The 18,339-nt window shown below is 37.1% G+C and overlaps 1 protein-coding gene across 3 annotated transcripts in view; it reads left to right on the top strand.

Moving 5' to 3' along the window:
* The window catches only part of SLC4A4 (solute carrier family 4 member 4), a 317,849-nt gene that overhangs the window by 170,922 nt on the left and 128,588 nt on the right, over nucleotides 1–18,339 (top strand). For all 3 annotated transcript variants that reach the window (XM_046657378.1, XM_046657376.1, XM_046657377.1), the window contains exon 7: nucleotides 7,642–7,718. In XM_046657378.1, the coding sequence (XP_046513334.1) occupies nucleotides 7,642–7,718 (77 nt within the window). The remainder of the gene's footprint in view (nucleotides 1–7,641; nucleotides 7,719–18,339) is intronic.

Raw genomic sequence — 18,339 nt, 5'->3', positions numbered from 1 at the left:
AATCTATCATTTTAAAAGTATGTAGGAGAGGAGAGAGTAAACCCATTTGCTAAGTCATATACTAACTTGAACTGGTAGCCTTCTTAGAAATTATTTTAAATTTAGATCCTTAATCAATACAGAGAATTCTTCCCTTAATCTGAATTAGCCAAATTTTACTATGTCTTGGATCTGGTGTCTACACATAGATACAAGAGTGTAGGCACATTGTATGAAATGAGACACTGGTACATGTGCTTGGTATGACGTGGCTGCAGGAACCTATTGAAATTCCTCCTTAACTTGACTTAGGAACATTTAGTTAAGTCACTTTGGGTCAGTGCCTGTTTGGAATGTAGGCTGTGAGATGTTCATTTACTTCTGTCATAATCTGCCATTGGTCTTTTTCACTTACCCTTTTACTAGTTAGCATAGGCTTTCTGATGGTAGTGTTCTTCTCTTTTTCTATTTTTGTGAGATAGAACAGATTATTTTATATACTTCTACCTATATTCCTTAGACAGAATAACTTTTTGTTCATAGTTTTATATTGTGTGTGTGTGCATGCGTGTGTGCGTGCGCAGGTGAGACACAGAGAAAGAAGTATTATAGAATCATAAATACTATATGTAATCACAAGTACCATAGATTCCTTGAAGTACTTTATGGAGACTTTCCTATTTAGTAAGTTTTCTAGTCCTTGTTTTTTCTGAATGTTTCTTCAGCTAACTAGAGATTTTTTTTTAATGTCTTCTTTATGTATATGTGTGCAGAGAGAAGGAAAATGAATTTTTCTTTTTTAAATTAAACTACCTATTTTGGATCATAATAAAAATTAAATGTAGAGTGCAATATTATTAGAATGGAGTCATGGTTAGAGCATTTTGCTTTGCTTTTGCTGGTTGAAATTGAAAAAGAATTAGAAGAGATGAACCTTGTGTATTTGATGTTAAGATGTCTAAGACCTAAGATTGAATCTTGGGAAAAGCCCACAGAATGGTCAGAAAATTCAAAAACGGGAGAGAATGGGGTCAAGGAGGTTGAGGTTGGCTAGATTATCAAGGGGCACATGGATAGCAGAGGTTTCAAAAGGGTTGAGAATGGTCCTTAAAGGAAGAATAGTATTTGTTAGGACTCATCCGCATAGGTGTTTGTGATGCCGAGGTTTGGCCTCTGCAGACTTCCAGCTCTCTCTATAAGGATGTGTTCTCCAGTATCTTTGTCCCATACTAGCTAGGACTTGAGCTTTTAGCTAGAACTTTACTCACATACTTTGATAGTTATCTAGATCTTTGATTTTTTCTTCTTTCCTCCAAATTTGCTTCACTTTCCAAGCCAATCACATTCTTTGAGTCATTTCAGTTGTCCCAGACTTTTCTCTATCCAAGGCTCTCCTTTCGTTTCCTTGAGGCCCCGATCCTCTCCCTTATTTCTCCTTTCATTCTCATCTCCTGATTCTTCCTTCATAGGGAGTTTCACTTTCTTCCCTTTAGAGAGAGAAAAGTTCCTCTCCCCTCTGTTCCCACTGCTGACTGACAGGCTTTTAGCCATTTTGGCAGTCTTTCCATTCTGTTAGTTCTGGGCCAGCTACAAACTTCTTCCTTATTTACTCATAGGCTTTCCAAGTCTGAAGGCTCTTGGAGTGTGTACACAGCATGTCCCTCCATAGGAAATGACTTTGAACGGTAGTGTTTATAGTAGTAACTCCAAATGGAGGTAAAATGATACCCCGTTGCTGGTATTCATTCATTCACAAATATTTATTAAGTACCACTAGTGCCAAGCTCTGAGGCTATAACTGTGAACAAGACAAACCAAGGGCCTTGGCTCTGGGCTCTTTGAATTTACGTTATATTAAATCATGAACAAACAGCAGAAACCCTCGAAACAAAACAATTAAAAATCAAACAAGCAAAAATATTCAAACTGATTTTCTCGATTATGAAATTCCTTCGAAGAGCTCCTTCTGACAATGTTTTTAACTTTCCTTAGTCTAATATTTACATTTTAAGTAGTTCTGTATTTTATTTGGAGTAGGAGAATGAAAATGGATTGGCGATCTTAAGTACATGCTTTCTTTGTTATTATTTTTGGTAGGGACAGCTCTTGATATTCTGTTCCCTTGGAAGACTAGGAAACTGGTCTGACAAACCCCAAGCTTATCTTTTAGCCATTCCTTCTAGATTTTCTTAGTCAAATTCATTGTGAGTATCCAAATTGATTTATTCTCCTTGTCCCATTATATTCCTGTTTTCAGCTGTTGAAATAGAAAGAAATTGCAGTTGGAATAACTTGAAATGTAGAAAACCAATATGGAAATAATGGAGAATTGGCTGTATATACATTGTGAAATTTTGCAAACACTTGGCTTTGACTGTGAATTAGGACATTCAGAAGCATATGGCATTATTGCTTTTATAATAACATTGCTATTGCTTTTAGTATCCTTTCTTTGTCACAGAGCTGTGGTTTTGGGGTACTATTTAATCAAAGTGGCAAACTGAGTAGCTAAGTTCAATATTTTTCTCCCTTTTTTTCTTTATGAAAATGGAAAAGTAAAGAAATGCAAACTCCATCTTTGGGAACAGCTAAATTGGAAACCAAGAACATTTCTGCCTTAAACATTCTTGGTTATATTAAATTGCACGTAACTGGCATGGAAATAAAATATATTCTTTGTGGTTGTACATTAAATTTTGTCTTGATTAGAAATGATGACATTTATGTGTTTATTTATGTAAATAACATAGACCAATTTTTTTCTCAAAGGCAGTGGGATTGGTACTAAGAGATCCAGATTTAAGTTAAGGTTTTACCACTTGCTGTGTGACCATAAACTTAACCTCCTTCAAGTCCATTTTGTTTGTGTATAAAGTGGTAACAATAATGCTAGCCTCAAAGTGTTTATATGAGGATTAAGTAAGCTAATGTAAGTTAAAGTACCTCGTACTCAAAAAGATAAGTTGACCCTTAATCTTAGTTATAGACATTTTATAGTAGATTTATTATGTCAACAAAGGGAGAGAAAAGAATACCAGTGAGTCAGTGGGATATGAAACACATTAGCATGCGTTATTCTGCAACTACATTTATTATTAGTTTTGTAGTTTCAAGTAGTGCAAATCAGACCCCTACCTCTGAATTTTCTGACATTAACACTCAGATTCACTTATATAGCTGTTATATGTAAGTTACCTTAGTTATGTTTCATGCTAAAAATATTATTTAATTATTATTAAAAATAAAAATACTAATTTATTTCATAGGCCAGGTGATCTTTGTTTTAGCTTGTTCCTATGTTATCTCCTGGTTCATTATAAAGGTATGAGGTGCTGATGGGGGAGTTTATGTGCCATTGCATTATATACATATTTACATTTTTATCTAGTATGTACACATTTAAATATCATCCTCTTTCTATGCTGTACATTCTCCTCACCCTTTTTTATTGTATCTAATACATATAATTGCAAAGGACTTTATGAATTGCTACATGTGTGCTAAAGAATAATAATGATTTTCAAACTTAGTACAGAATGCAATTAATTGTTGTAGAAGACAGTATGTACCTGCCAAGTCGGTGCTTTGAAAATGAAATTGTTTTTGATAGTGTGAAACTGCTAGAAAATATGATTCTCCAAAGCTTTCTTTTTCTTATGGCAAGAAAATGGTGATATGGAAATTAATTATAATTATGCGCTTGAGGCTGGTTCTTCTTCTTCTTTTGTAAAAATCAAGCTTAAAAAAACAAAGTTTCTTTGGACCAAGAACAGTTGTAAGACATCTGTGTGCTCTGGATTTTAGATGGAAAGGGCCTAGTAGTAACAGCTTTGAGTAAATGAATTGCCACCTGCAGAAGAAGTAGCATGCTTTAGAGTACTCTTGCATTTCACGTTTTTGGTACAAGGTGACATTTTCCTCTCATACCCCGACTCACTCAAGATTGCAGTATAATGAGGTTACATTATAGGCCAAACCTCTACATAGAAAGCACTGACTTATTCTGACAATGTGTCTTATTGAATGTCAGGTGCAAAGTATCCATGATAGGACCTTGTTAGGGACCAGTTGTGTAACAGCTTCCAGGGTTTGCTAAAATGCCACACACAAATTTCTGATTCCCAGATCTAATCTGGTTTGCAATCTCTTTTGGCTCTTGTCCTTGTCTTCTGTGATGTGGGTGATGTGTTTCTGGAAAAGGCTGATTAAACAATGAGTTTCCAAAACGAAGTTACTTATTTATTTGATTGTGTAGGTGAGGGTTTAGAGGAAAAGCCAAGTATGATCCTTTTTGTGTGTTTATGTGGCCAGGATGCTAATTTAATGATTTGCTTGAGATATGACAGTTTGGAGCAGTGGCTTGGAGGAGGGCACGGTTATCAGAACTACCCCTCTGGCTACTTCAATTTATATATGTTTTTTTCAATTCAGATTCCGACCAGGATGCACTCTCCTGTTAAGATAACTGGTTTATTTAGAGCAGTGGTTCTCAAACTTTAGCATGCTTCAGAATCACTTCGAAGGTTTGTTAAAGCCCACATTGCTAGGCCCTATACCCAGAGTTTTTTTTTTTTAGTTTTGGTTTGCATTTCTATTGTTTTTTTATTTTTTATTTTTTTATTATTATTTTTTTATTGAGTTATTGATAGGTTACAATCTTGTGAAATTTCAATTGTACATTAATGTTTGTCAGGCATGTTGTAGGTGCACCACTTCACCCTTTGTGCCCACCCCCCACCCCACCTTTCCCCTGGTATCCACTAAACGGTTCTTGGTCCATAATTTTAAATTCCTCATATGAGTGGAGTCATACACAGATTATCTTTCTCTCGCTGGCTTATTTCACTTAACATAATTCTCTCAAGGTCCATCCATGTTATTGCAAATGGAATGATTTTGTTCTGTTTTGCAGCTGAGTAGTATTCCATTGTATATATGTACCACATCTTCTTTATCCATTCGTCTGTTGATGGGCACTTAGGTTGCTTCCACGTCTTGGCTATTGTAAACAGTGCTGCAATAAACATTGGGGTGCACAGGACTTTTGGGATTGCTGACTTCAGGCTCTTTGGATAAATACCCAGTAGTGGGATGGCTGGATCGTATGGTAGTTCTATTTTTAGTTTTTTGAGGAATCTCCATACTGTTTTCCATAGTGGCTGCACCAGTTTGCATTCCCACCAGCAGTTATACCCAGAGTTTTGATATAGTTGGTCTAGGGTGACTCCCAAGAATTTGCATTCCTAACAAGTGCTCAGGTAATGCTGATGCCATTGGTCTGGGGACCACACTTTGGGAATGACTGCACTGGAAAGCATTTGTGTCCTGTTCAAGGTGTTAGGGTGTAGGGGTGGAAGTTTGCTAGGGAGGGAGGTGGGATAAGATTGAAGAATGCTTATCATCTTGCTTAGGGTATAGTCAGAAGTTGATTTTTGAATTCTTCCAGTGTATTGCAAAGTTAAACATGAATGAAGCTGTTAGTATTACTTTTATTAATGAGAATCAGATAAGGGTAGGAGGGACAATAGATTTGATTGTTTCTTAACATTGGCCTACTCTTCCTTATCTGGTTCCTGCATCTTCCTTGGATCTGTGCCTTTCTCTGCCTCCCATATAGTACAAATATAGATAGCTATACTATAACTGTCTTTCAGAAATGAGAGAAATGATGAGACAGTACATGAGGATTCTTGGAAGAGTTGTGACATCAATCAACATTACCATTATAATAAAAACCTTAGTTGTTTGGCATCTACCTATTTAGACTTTGCAACAGTTAGGACAGTGCTTGGGTTGAGATATATTTTTGCAGTATTTATAGAGCTTCCAAAGTAAATCAATGAGTTCAGGGTATTGCCCAGGAAATTTAAATTATTTAATGAAAAACTTTCAAGTTATTTCAGTACTGTCACTTACATACAATTGATTTATAATTAGAAATCAGTCTTATCTTTTTATTTACATAAGCTACTTTTAACTTATGATTAGGATTGCTGATGCTTCATTGCCTTAGGAATATATAGTTCAGATTTCTTTACTTATTCAGGTAGAATTTTCACCTAGATAGTCCAAATAACTGGTTTCTTTTTTTTAATGTAAGGTGCAAAGTATACCTATTTCCAATTAGTTTCAAGCCCTGTGTTATTTGGGGGCATTCGTGTTTGTACCTGGTACCTTTTGTATTGAGTGGACACTGGAAACCTGGGCTGCAATTCAAAGAAGAAAATGTGGCCTTCAAAGAGTTTCTTTTAATTTTGCTCATAAAGCAGTTTTTCAGATGTTACTTTCCTTTGAAAAATGCCCTATTCTCAAATTTTCCTAGAATAAAGCATCCCACCAGGTAAAGGGTTTAAGAGATCTAGGCCATGCTTGCTCAATGAAATGCAGCAGAGCAGAAAATACCCTGTCTTGCCAGCTCAAGACAATTAGGATTTTTCTAATCTAGTAGTTAAAGACAATTATATTATTTAAAAGTCCGCTGTTATATGGACTTTAAATTATTAGGGGTAGATTTTAGTCTTTTGTAAAATTGTGTTGAAGTTTCGATCTGAAGGAATTAAAGTCTGTTAAACTAAAGAATTATTTGGAAGCAAGTGTGAAGCTGTGTTCCAACTTCAGTGCTTGTTTTTCAACCCTTGTCCTTTTGGTGTGAAGACCAGCCTGAGTCAGATCACTGAGGATTAATGATGAATGCATTGCTCAGCACCCTGAAGGGGTTGGGTCGAACACCAGGGCTTTGAAAAGTTACTCTTTTGCTTAGTCAGCCTAGAAATTGCAGGTCCAACCACAGAATGAAAGTTCAGTATTCTGTTGATTAACATAGTCTACTCGAAACTGGTCTATCACTCTTTTAGACGTCCCTCCTCTCTGTTCTTACATAATGGTGTCTGAAGTCATTGGCCGGATTGCCATGGGTTTTACCTACAGCAGCTATATTGCCAGAGGGTTTGGTTCCCATAACGTATTCTTGGTGGAACCCATCCCTTGACTTGAGTGAGAAGTTTCTTGTTAAAGGGGAAGAAGGGATATGCTTGTTTTAGTCTGGCAAGGGAAAGCAGAAAGTAAGGGAGCCTGTGATGACACTACTTTGAGGCAAAGAATGGGGACTCTGGGTCAGATGCCCACTAAGGAGAAATATTCTTGATTAGAGTGTTAGCCAGAGAAGAGAATGCATTTGGCTTTTTGGGTTGATCAGAGCGAGTGGTGCCCTAGGAAGGACTGCAGAGGCCTGGGGAGAGGAGGTCCAAGCCTTATCCTGGGGCCAGCTCTGCTGGTGGGAGGAAAGAGCCCCTTTCTGCGGGGGATGGGCAGAGGAAAGGACATCAGGCAGATTAGATACAGGGCAGTGACAAAAAGCAAACCAAACCAGGAGTAACTTTATTTTAATGCTTATTGTTTTAGATGTTTCTTTCAAAGTTTAACTTATCTTGAAATAGGGCCAGTCAGTAAGACTTAAACGTGATATTTGGGATTGTACGTATTTTTAATTTAACTGTGTTTGCACCCATCTGGACTCTGGAACCCTCTTCAAGAGAATCCTAACATAGGTAAAGCATCATCACCATGCCCATCATCATCTACTAGTGTTTATCAAGTAAACAACCAAAGTCTTTGTGTTTTTGATAAGAAGTCTTTAATTAGGGTTCACTTTTGTTTTTCCAGGTAGCCCAGCCATGACCCATAGGAATCTCACTTCCTCCAGTCTGAATGACATTTCTGATAAACCAGAGAAGGACCAGGTAAGCAAAGAATTCTTGCTTCTTTAAAATGTAAGACTAAAGGTACATCTAGAAGATACTGGGAAAAGATTAGAAATGATGGTTCCCTAACTTAAAATGAACCAATATGTGTCGATGGGAGTTTCTGTGCTTTCTCTGAGGGAAGGGGAAGCAGTATGTGAAGCGATTTGAAGTTCAGAAGATAAGAATTAAAACCTTGACTCCTGCCCTTACAGATGTATTCTCTTGGGAATTTAAATCTTGGAGCTGTAGTCGTCTCAACTTCAAAATAGTAAGAACAATCCCTACCTCAGGGTTATTGTGAGGATTAAATGAGCTAATTTATGAAAAGGTGCATTGATAAACTATTATAAAGGGCTAAGAAATGCTGGCAATTATTAACTTTTGGGGGATACTTTGGGCAAAGGTGATGATAGTTCATCTTGTTAGCTGTATATTTTTTGTTTTGTCTGTCTATTAAAACATACAGTAAGTAGCCTATTTGAAATGAAGTACAGTTAGGTTTTGAATCTCAATTTGCTTTCTTTTGAAAAGACTATGGTAGAAACTCAGCCATTTTCTCAGTTGAGTAGGTATCTGGGCTTGAAAACAGAAAAATGGTGAGTAGGGGGGCTGGCCCCGTGGCCGAGTGGTTAAGTTCGCGCGCTCCGCTGCAGGCGGCCCAGTGTTTCATTGGTTCGAATCCTGGGCGTGGACAAGGCACTGCTCATCAAACCACGCTGAGGCAGCGTCCCACATGCCACAACTAGAAGGACCCACAACGAAGAATATACAACTATGTACCGGGGGGCTTTGGGGAGAAAAAGAAAAAAAATAAAATCTTTAAAAAAAAAAAGAGAGAAAAGAAAAATGGTGAGTAGGTATAATTTTGCACTTTGCGTTTTAAAAAAACCCAGTTATTTGGACTAATTGGGTGAAAATTCTACCTGAATAAATACAGAAATCTGAATTATGTATTCCTAAGGCAATGAAGCCTTATTTATGACAATGTTCCTTTTCAACTGGAAGCACTTATAGTAGTGACAGAGGTTTATAGGTATTGGAGAATTCTAAAAAGTATAGGATAGATGAAATTATGCTCTTTCTTGTGAAATGGCTTCTGTATTTTTTCTTCCTTCTCCTTCTCCCCAGCAGCGCCCTAACAGGGCCATCATCGTCTCAGACTAGATTGCTAGAAAAAACTTTGGAACTAATCCTTTGTCTCCATTTTCTCCCAATTCAATATACCTTTCATATTATTGCCCTCATATTTCTCTCCTGGATCAAAAGCTTCTAATGGCTTCCTGTCGAGTTAAATTCAGAATTCTGTAGCTGACTTTTAAGATTCTCTGAAATCTGATGTTATCCTTCTCATCTTAATTTATTTGCATTCCCCAGAAGAGGGACTCTCTGCTTTGGTCAGGCCTAATTACCTCCCCCTTTACATCGAGAGATTAATTCTTGACTCCTAGAGCTGCTCTCCCTTCATGTGCTAATATGGATAGCTCTCCTCACTTCCATTTGCCTACCTCTTGAAATGATGAAGGAGAAGATCGTTTAAATATTAGATACATTGGTAATTACCTACCAGTAGGGGAAATGGGAAAACTCAATCCACTAGAACTTGTTGAGAATTGCCCTAAAAACTCTTTGGCACATTTTGGCTCCATTCAGTGTTTACCAAGCAACGTTCTGATTATGAGGTTTGCCAGGGGTCTTGACACTGGATGAGGCAGTGCCCTTGATACTGGATAAGGCAGAGTTAGGAAGATCTGATTGACAGGGGTTTTGAGGAAAACTTCTTTTATTAGGGACAGTTCTTTTCTTGCCAGGAATTTGCCAATAAAGCAGCTGGTAAATGCTGGCTGAGAGAAATGTCTTACCATCTTGGGTATCTTCATATCTGGGCACATTCAGAAGAAATTTGACTGTTTTAAGATGTATATTACATAAGATATTATGTATTCCAGTGTTAGAAGAAATATGTTGGAACATTATGATTTTGGAGTGTGGTTTTGATATAAAACCTGTGTGATTCTGGTCCTTAAAACCAGAATCTTTGATGCCTATCACTAACATTTTGTATTCATCAAGGTTCATGTTAAGATGAAACCAGGAAGATTTAATTCAAGAGTTTTGTTCCTTTTGTTTTCAGAGTTAGAAAGTGAAGGTTGATGAGTATATCGTTATAAGAGCATTTCTCCATCTACACTGGATCTATTACAGTAGCCGTAGTTAATCCAATGAGCTATTCATCCCTGAAAGAGGAAGAAACTCCATTCTTTGCTTCCCACCAAAGAGTTTGAAGAGAAGCTTTGTAACTGACCCATGATCTCTTCTACAACCAAAGATAGAGTAGGAATTCAAACGAATGTTTCCAGTTCTATACTTCGTATTTTAGTAACTTAAAATACAAAAGCTCCTGGACCATTTTAGGGTGAGAAGAAGAATATGGACTTGCAAAGAAGATGAAGCTATGGCAAAAAATCCAATAAATGCAGGCTTTTATTTTTTAACCTGTTTTTTTCTCTGTTTGAGTAGGAAAAAAAGATTGCCAGGCTCAAATTTGTTTTGAAAAAGCTTTTATAATTAATTAGCCAATGTCCTGGAAATGATCTTGGCAGTAAAGTCAAACTTGTTCTGTATGCTTTTCCAAGTTGGCCCAAAAAACTTCCATCCAACTGGAACTGAAGCTTCTGATTGACTGATTATTCTGCTTGGATACAATTTGAACAGTTGCGATGGTGCCTCACCACTTCCTGGAGCTATATAACTTCCCAGTAGCACAAGAAGTGGGTTTAATGTTCAGAGTTATGAAGAGGAGCAGAATTTCTCTTTCTGACAGCTACATAGTGACAAAATTTGAGGGCATATTTTTTATGAGATTCTGTTTTGGGAAAACAGAAGAAACAAATCTGTGGACTACACTTTTTCTCTCTGGCTGTGCCAAGCCTATGTACTTATGATTTCAGTAGCGGCTGCCTTCTTGAGAAATAGCTCAAAATAGTTAACAGCAGAAAAGCATAGCCAAAATTTAGGTGATTCAATGCTACAACAATATTCCAACTTGGATGTTATATTTATTAAGCAGAAAAACACCTGGGGAGAAGTAGATTTTAAAAAAGTACATCTGGACCTCATCTGCTTGTAAATCTACATAAATAATCTCTTCTATTTTGTTGCTATGGGGGATTTTTTTCTTGATTATCCAGCTATCTTTCCCAATTAGCTTAGATTGATTTGTTTTCTATCTCTTTTATTCCTTTCTGTTCTTTTAAAAATTTACACCTGCAATGGGTGCTTATAGATGCAGTGAGTTTAGTTCTAATTTTCATGTGAGTGTGGAATCAGCTGTAAGGATAAGAAAATCTTTCTCCTCATTTTGCCTCTTAGCTTTAACTCAAGTGGAAGTACTGTGCTAAGTGGTATGATGACTTTAAAAGGGCTTGACTGTTTTTTCAGGTTTATCAATAATGCAGTAACATCTCATGATTACATGACCAACCTTAAGTGAAGCTGCAGTCTGTAGACTGCAGTGGATGCAGTAGATGTAGAAACACCTTGCAGATTCTCAGTGAGACACTTAGGGCTCACATAACCTTGTAACTTCTTATCTGATTGTCACTTCCATGATACTCATTATATAGCTAACTTATCTGGGCACCTATCCTTAGGTCTCCTGGTGGAATTGACCTAAGGTTAATTTCTAAAGTGGATTGTAATCATTTTTAGCACTATCTATTGCCTATTGTCTTTAAATATGCTTGGCTGTCTTGATTTCTATTTTCAAAGTCTTGGTCTTTTGCAGAAATAGACCTGAATTTAAATATTTTGTCAGAGAGTAGGAGGATGAAACCATTAAAGCCATGTATAAGTTTGAGATTGATAAGCTGTGACTGCCTTAAAGTGAAATCTAGAAAGAAACATTTAGTGATGGAATGACCCCTAATCCTTTCCCTACACGTATGTAATATACGAGTGAGTCAACTAAATTCAGCTAAGATGGCTTTTTCATAGTTTTGAAGGTTTCCGTCCTCAGGCTCACATAAAGCTTCTCTTAGCATAGTAGCTATTTCATATGCACAGTGACAGAAAAGCACAATAGCACCTCTTTTTCTTTCTCACAGCTCAGCCAGAAAACTCTTTAATTTACACTGAATATGGGGTGGTCTCGCTCCACTCCTCAGAGGAGGTGCAGAGGCTAAGAAAGGCTCCTGTTTTCCGAAGTTATAATACTTGTCGTTAGTGTGTTTTCAGGGACCGGAGTAGGGAGTGCTCCGAATGGGATCACATCTGTGAAAACCTGAGAACAAAGGCATGTTGTGAGGAGGTGGTTACAGTCTTTAGATGTCGTTAGTCACTGCAGTTTTGGTACTGCAGTGAGCTTCCCTGTGGTTCAGTGGTTACAGCTTTCCTTCAGCCCAGTGTCCCTGATGGGAACTAGGGTAGCCATTGCAATGATTATCTTTGGAGCCCCTTTCAAAGGGCATTAGCTTCCTGCTTAGATAATTAGCAAAACTGATGTTTGTCACCGTCTTTTCCCTTTCTACAGGAAATTGGACTTCATGTAGCTTCCTTCTCCCATCTTCTTAAAGAATTAACAACCAGTGGTTATTTGTAGTGTTTGACAAGCACTGATGTTCGTGCTGACTTCAAGAACTTGTGTTCTTGAACCTGTGTCCCAATTCAAACGGTGACAGTTGAATTTTCCCATTTTCATAATGCTGTTCTCCCTTGAAAGCTGTATATCTGGATCAAAAGTCTAGCGTTCCTTTAAAAACAAGTTGTATGTCAGCTTGAAAATGGAGCAGATAACCTGTCTGAGGTAAACTGCTCTATCTTGTGTTTTCCGGTAAGAAAACGAGGGGTCTTATAAAATTTAGAACCATGGTTTTAAGTAACAGTGAAGTGCAATAAATTTGAACTTCTAAATCACCCCATAACTGTATGCTACGATGATATGAACTCATTCATTCATTCAAAAAGTATATTCTGTGCTAGAAAGTGTTCTTGGTCGTAGGGTTCCAGAGGTGAATGAGACAGATAACTCTTTGACTCAGGGAGCTTCTGTGCTTTTGGGGACAGACAATAAACAATAAAAACAAAGAAACGAATAGAATAATTTCACACAGTAGTAGTTATTATTTTGAAAATACAGGAGGGTAATGTGGAGAGGTACAGGAAAGCTGTTTTAGGTAAGAGGTTTAGCCAGAGAGAAGAGCTGGGGGAAGAGGTTTCCAGGCTGAGCAAAAAGCAAGGGTAAAGTCTTGAGGTGGGAATGCGTGTGGTGTATTCCAGAAATAGAATGAAGAAAAAAAATCCAAAGTGGCTGGAGCAAAGGGAGCAGGTATGCAGAGGTGAGTGAGGCCAGAGAAATACACAGGGGACCTTATAATTTTATTCTAAGTGCAACGAGACACCATTTTAGGAGTTTTACCTGCAGAGTTATGTGTCCTGATTTACATTTAAAAAAGATCATGGAGTATGTGTGTGATAGGATGGAGGAATTGGCCAATGTTCTGGATCATCTGGTGGTGTTCCTGTAATTAAACACTGGATGAGCACCAAAAGCTGAGAGCTCTACACACCCAACAGCCAGTTTCTTAGTATTCACCATAGACATCGAGACCTTATTCCTATCAGCAAAGGAAGTTCTTCTGTTCCATAGAAGTATTGTAAGAAAGAAAAAAAGTTTCCGTGTTAAAATCTTTCCCGTGTACTATTAACTAGATTAAATTATTAATTAATAAATGTTAATAAAAATTAAATATTTTAACATGCTAGAAGTGGATGTCGGTCACCAAAGTAGTGAGGTTGAGCTTTTGAGTGACAGTATCTATACCAGCAGTGCTCTTTTTGATGTTACTTTTGGCTGACATCTGACGTGTGACCCCGGGAAAACACATGACTCATGAAAACTTCCCTGGAGGCCTCTCTGAGGGACAGTGACAGTGACAAACATCTTGGTCGTTATGGTTCAGAAAGGAGCATCAGGGTGAGCAGGAGGTGGACAGAGCAGCCAAGTGGGGGTCCTGAGTCACACTCCTACCTGTACCTGTGGAAGAATTGAACTCCAGGAGCCTTGCAGGGCATTCCTGTATCTGACATTTAATAAAAGGGATGGCAGGTTTTCCGTGTCTTAAATAATTAACTGACATGTTTTATATCTGATGTCACTTTTTTTCTCTTTTCAATAAGTAGCATTCTGCCTGTATTGCAACACCACACATATATTTAGAATATGTTGCAGAGAGTAGTAGAATATTGTCGACAATTATCTTTGATGGATGTCTCCTCTCATGTCATATATTACCTACTTCTGACCAAAACCTCATTAAAAAAAAAAACAACTTTTTTTCCTTTTGGAAGTGGCAAATTGTTACAAAACCAGAAAGTAGCAATACTTTACCACGAATACTCTAAAAAACCTTTATAATAGTTGTAAATATATACATGGAATCATTTCTTACCTGCTGTAATAACATGTTATTATCTATAACATTTTTTAAAACTTTATTTTTTTCCTGATAAAAGTGTACAAAATTGCTGTAAAAATTCAAACAGAGCAAAAGTGAATAAGATAGAGAGTGAATGTTCACAAATTCTCAACATCAAAATAACCACTATTAGCAGTTTGATGTAGAGTTTTCTAGACTTTTTCTATGCATAAAAACTTAAATACATATTTATATAAAATACAAATGGGATCACATTGTTCTGTCGCTAGATTTTTTTAAACCCAACAGAATACCGTGGATGTCTACCTTATTTTTCTTACAGGCTATATGTAGTAAACATGAATCATATTTTATTTAAATAATCTTCTATTAATAGATATTTAGTTATTTTCATTTCTTTGTAATTACAAACAAGCCTTTAAGGAATATCCTTATTGTAATTTTTTTTGCATTCTTTTGTAAGAATTCCTGGAGGAGAAATTTTTATAAGCAGAATTGCTGGGTCACTGCATATTGCCAATTACCTTCCCAAAAGATTATGCCAATTTGTGTCCTAGATCTTTTAAAGACTTTGATAAATCCTCCTCCACTGCTCGGATGCTGTTTGCCAGTCAGATTTGAGTTTCTCCTTTAAGATTCACTCCACTGAAAGCTTAGCGACTCAGTTGAAGTGAAAAGAATCTCAGTCACTAGCATCTGCCTCCCAGATCACTTTGGGGCTTTTTTCAGAGCTTAAAATATCGAGGCTAAAACTGGATTTATTCTCCTGGTCTAATTGGATCTCTGAGCTGACTAATCTGCCCGTATTCTGAGGTAAGGAGGTGAAAGGGCGGTGGCATTAGACTTGGCCACCTGTATGTTTCTTTTGCTTCTGCTAAAGGTGTTGCTGTTCCCAGCTCTGAGAGAAATCCTTCAGGCTTTGTGGAAATTTCCTTGGCAACCCAAAATGGCTTCATCTCAAGAGCCCTTCTTGGTGGTCAGCATTTGGAGCAAAAGGGAAAATTGCAAGAAGAGTTGGCTAAGTGTTCTCTTTGAAGCAGTATTCAGCACATTTGCTGCTTGGCTCTGATCGTCTTCCTTCCCCCTCCCCCACCCTCAAGAGAATTCTGAGTGAACTGACATTCAGATTATGAAGTTAGTTAAATAAAAAGTTTATACCTTATGTGGAAGCACTTTATTGGGAGCTTTGAGAGAGTGTTGTCATCTGGGATGACAAAAAGATCAGTGAACCATCCGTTACATGTTGGAGAGGATTTGCAGATTGTGCTGCTTCTCTATTTCCCTCTCAACAGGGAACCTCTGCAGAGTGGATTTATGAAGAGGCCATGCCATGGGAGGAAGCTTTTCTTGCTCTTCTTCAGAAAGAGAAGGGCTTCCCACTGTTTCTAGCTCACTTGTCTGATTGATCCAGTGGCTAGTTGATTTATTTGCCTCACCACAATCTCATGACTTTATCAGTCACCAGCAGAGCATCCTGATTTCTCGATGTGTTTCCACCCACGATCTGGTTTTACTTCCTAAGACTGAACTGAAATGAAAACAACCAAGCTTGTATAGGGAGCAATTGTGATAGCTTTGAACTTCAAAATCAGCTGCACTGTCCATCATTCAGTGGCTCTACCTGATAGTATCAATTCTATTCCTCTATAAAGAATAATTAACAATAATTAACAACTAATATGGATTGGACACATTTACACTAATGCTTTGGGGTTGGTACTATCAACTGTATTTTACATATTGGCAAATTTGAGGCACGAAGAGATTAAGTAATTTTCCCAAAGTTAAATAGCATTTTATTGGTAGACCTGCATTCTGGCCCTGGAGCCTCTACTCCTAATGAGTACAAGAATTCTGCCTATTTGGATTAGGATCTTTTTTAGGTCCCAAGCCCCAGGTGTCAGATTGATAGTTACTGGCCTTCGCTTTGTCCTTGAGGCACATGTCATGCTGAATAGGCTAGTCACCAGAATTACTATTAAATAAGCCAACAATTAAAAAAATTCTTGAGGGTCTTGTAGTGATGGGATATTTCAGCTGCCACCGTGATTAAAGACTCAGCGAACCAACCGTTTGTTGTGTGTTCGTACCCTGAGTGCTATTAGTAGAGGTCAATGAGATGAGACTGATATAATTAAAAAAAGGATAATATATGATCTCAGATTGAGTTTATATCTAACTGGAGAGACCAAATAAACTGTGTGGTGCTGACAGTAAAGTGCAGCAGTTCAGTGAAAGACAAGATAACTGTGTGGGCTGGCTGTCAATCAAAGGGAAACGCGGGACTTTAGAAACATTTTTCCATTTTAGAGAGCGTAAATAATAGAAGATAAGAGTTTTAGCCAAATAAAACACTCTTCTTTGGAGAAAGTTAGGTAAGAAATGGGAGAAGTAAATTGGAATTGTAACTATCTGCACTTTAACAATACAAGTGATTGACTTGGTTTATTCAATAAATGAAAAATAGTGACTTAAAATTCTTTGAAATGATGGCCGCAAATCTCCCAAATTTGATGAAATACAACAAGATTTCAATGTTAATTTTTGTTTTTCATAATTAGAGTTAGTTGTAGAATTAGCCAAATTAGATTAGTTAGCTAGTTAATTTGTCCACGGACCACAGTGTGTGCTCCCTGGATTTACGGATGCGGATGAGTGCCTTACTGAATCACCCATGGTTCCTCCACTTTCACGCTGTTCCATATTCATCCTCACTATAGATATTTTCACCTCTAGGTGATGAAGTCTGATAGATATACATATTATAGCCTTCACATTTTTTTCTTATAAGAGGAAAAAGCAATTATTATTGAACTTTTTCATTAAACTGATCTCAGGAATAGCTTTGAAGACAAGCATGTTAAACCTTATCTCCTCTGAACCTAGTTTCCTGATTCATAATACAGGTATCGTAATTCAGTCTGAACTGCCTTCTCCACAGGGTTGCTGTGTGAAAAATAAAGTGTTTACTACACTTTAAAATATTATACAAATCTTAATTACGACTATTATTTTCTTTATTTGAAGGTGCTTCTGCTTTTTATTTTTGGTTTTGTTTTGCAGTAAGATTGGGTAGGATGGAAGTCAATTTTATTTTTGATCTCATTCCTTGCCTTTCAAATGTACGTTGCTCATTTGTCTCTTTGGGTTTCATGCTCTTAACTTCTGCCCTCCTGTGCTCTACCTGCACTCAAATGAAATGTATCTGATTGTCCTTGCATGAATATTGTTTCATGCACATTTCTGTTGGACCAAAATGTCTCTTTTCCTTTCTACTTTTTTAAATTCTACTTTTACTTCAAGACCTAACTCAAGTGCTACTTTTCCATACATCCATCCTGGAACATTTTGGCTCACGTTAGTTACTCCTGTGTTGAATTTCTAACACCATCTAACACTTGCTATTTGTCACATCTCATGTCACTTCTCATTTGTTTTTTATTGTCTTTTATCTTCTGTTTCATCTTCTTTATGGAGTAGGGGCTCGGGAGACAGAGGGTCTGGGGAGCAGGGAGAGGAGAGACAAGAGTATTGTGAGTTAGTTGTGATGGTAATGATGATGATGACTAAAGGGAGAATCGCCTTCTACTTATGCTTTTTCTCAGAACCTTTTTTTTTTAAAAGGCTGAGAAAATGACTATGAGAGTTTCTCAGAGAAAGGTGATTTCTCAGAGTATTCTTATTATCTTATCTTTTCAGTTTGGTGACTTTAAAAATTAATATTTCTTGTCGTGATCACTGACAGAGTGTTTCATTAGGTTAACCAGTTGCTCGAAATGCACATTCCTGCCCATCTCATACATTAAAAAATTTTTTTTCAGCTAGGACAATCATGTAAATGCTAACATTTCAAATATAGTTTGCTCTTTCATTTGTTAAAATCCATTTACACATTTTTCTCATAATGAAAGCTCAGTGAATGTAGTTAACTGGCTGATTGACATAGTTTAAAGAAAACATCAAATCTTTTTTTTTTCTTTATTTAAAACAAAGTGTAGTGTATCACAAGGACATGTTGGAAAAACCAACTGTCAGCACAGGAAGATGTTCCATTGCAAGATGAAATGGTATTACTAAGTTTTCTCAAGCATAGCACATTTCAAATCATGGACTATCCAACATTTTACTTTTAAGCATGAGCTCCTTCACTTTGTGTGTAATTAGGAGTTAGGCAAATCAAACTC

This window comes from Equus quagga, chromosome 3 (assembly GCF_021613505.1).
Source record: "Equus quagga isolate Etosha38 chromosome 3, UCLA_HA_Equagga_1.0, whole genome shotgun sequence".
Classification (NCBI taxonomy): domain Eukaryota; kingdom Metazoa; phylum Chordata; class Mammalia; order Perissodactyla; family Equidae; genus Equus; species Equus quagga.
The sequence above is the reverse complement of the archived record's forward strand: the minus strand, read 5'-3'. Positions and strand labels throughout refer to the sequence as shown.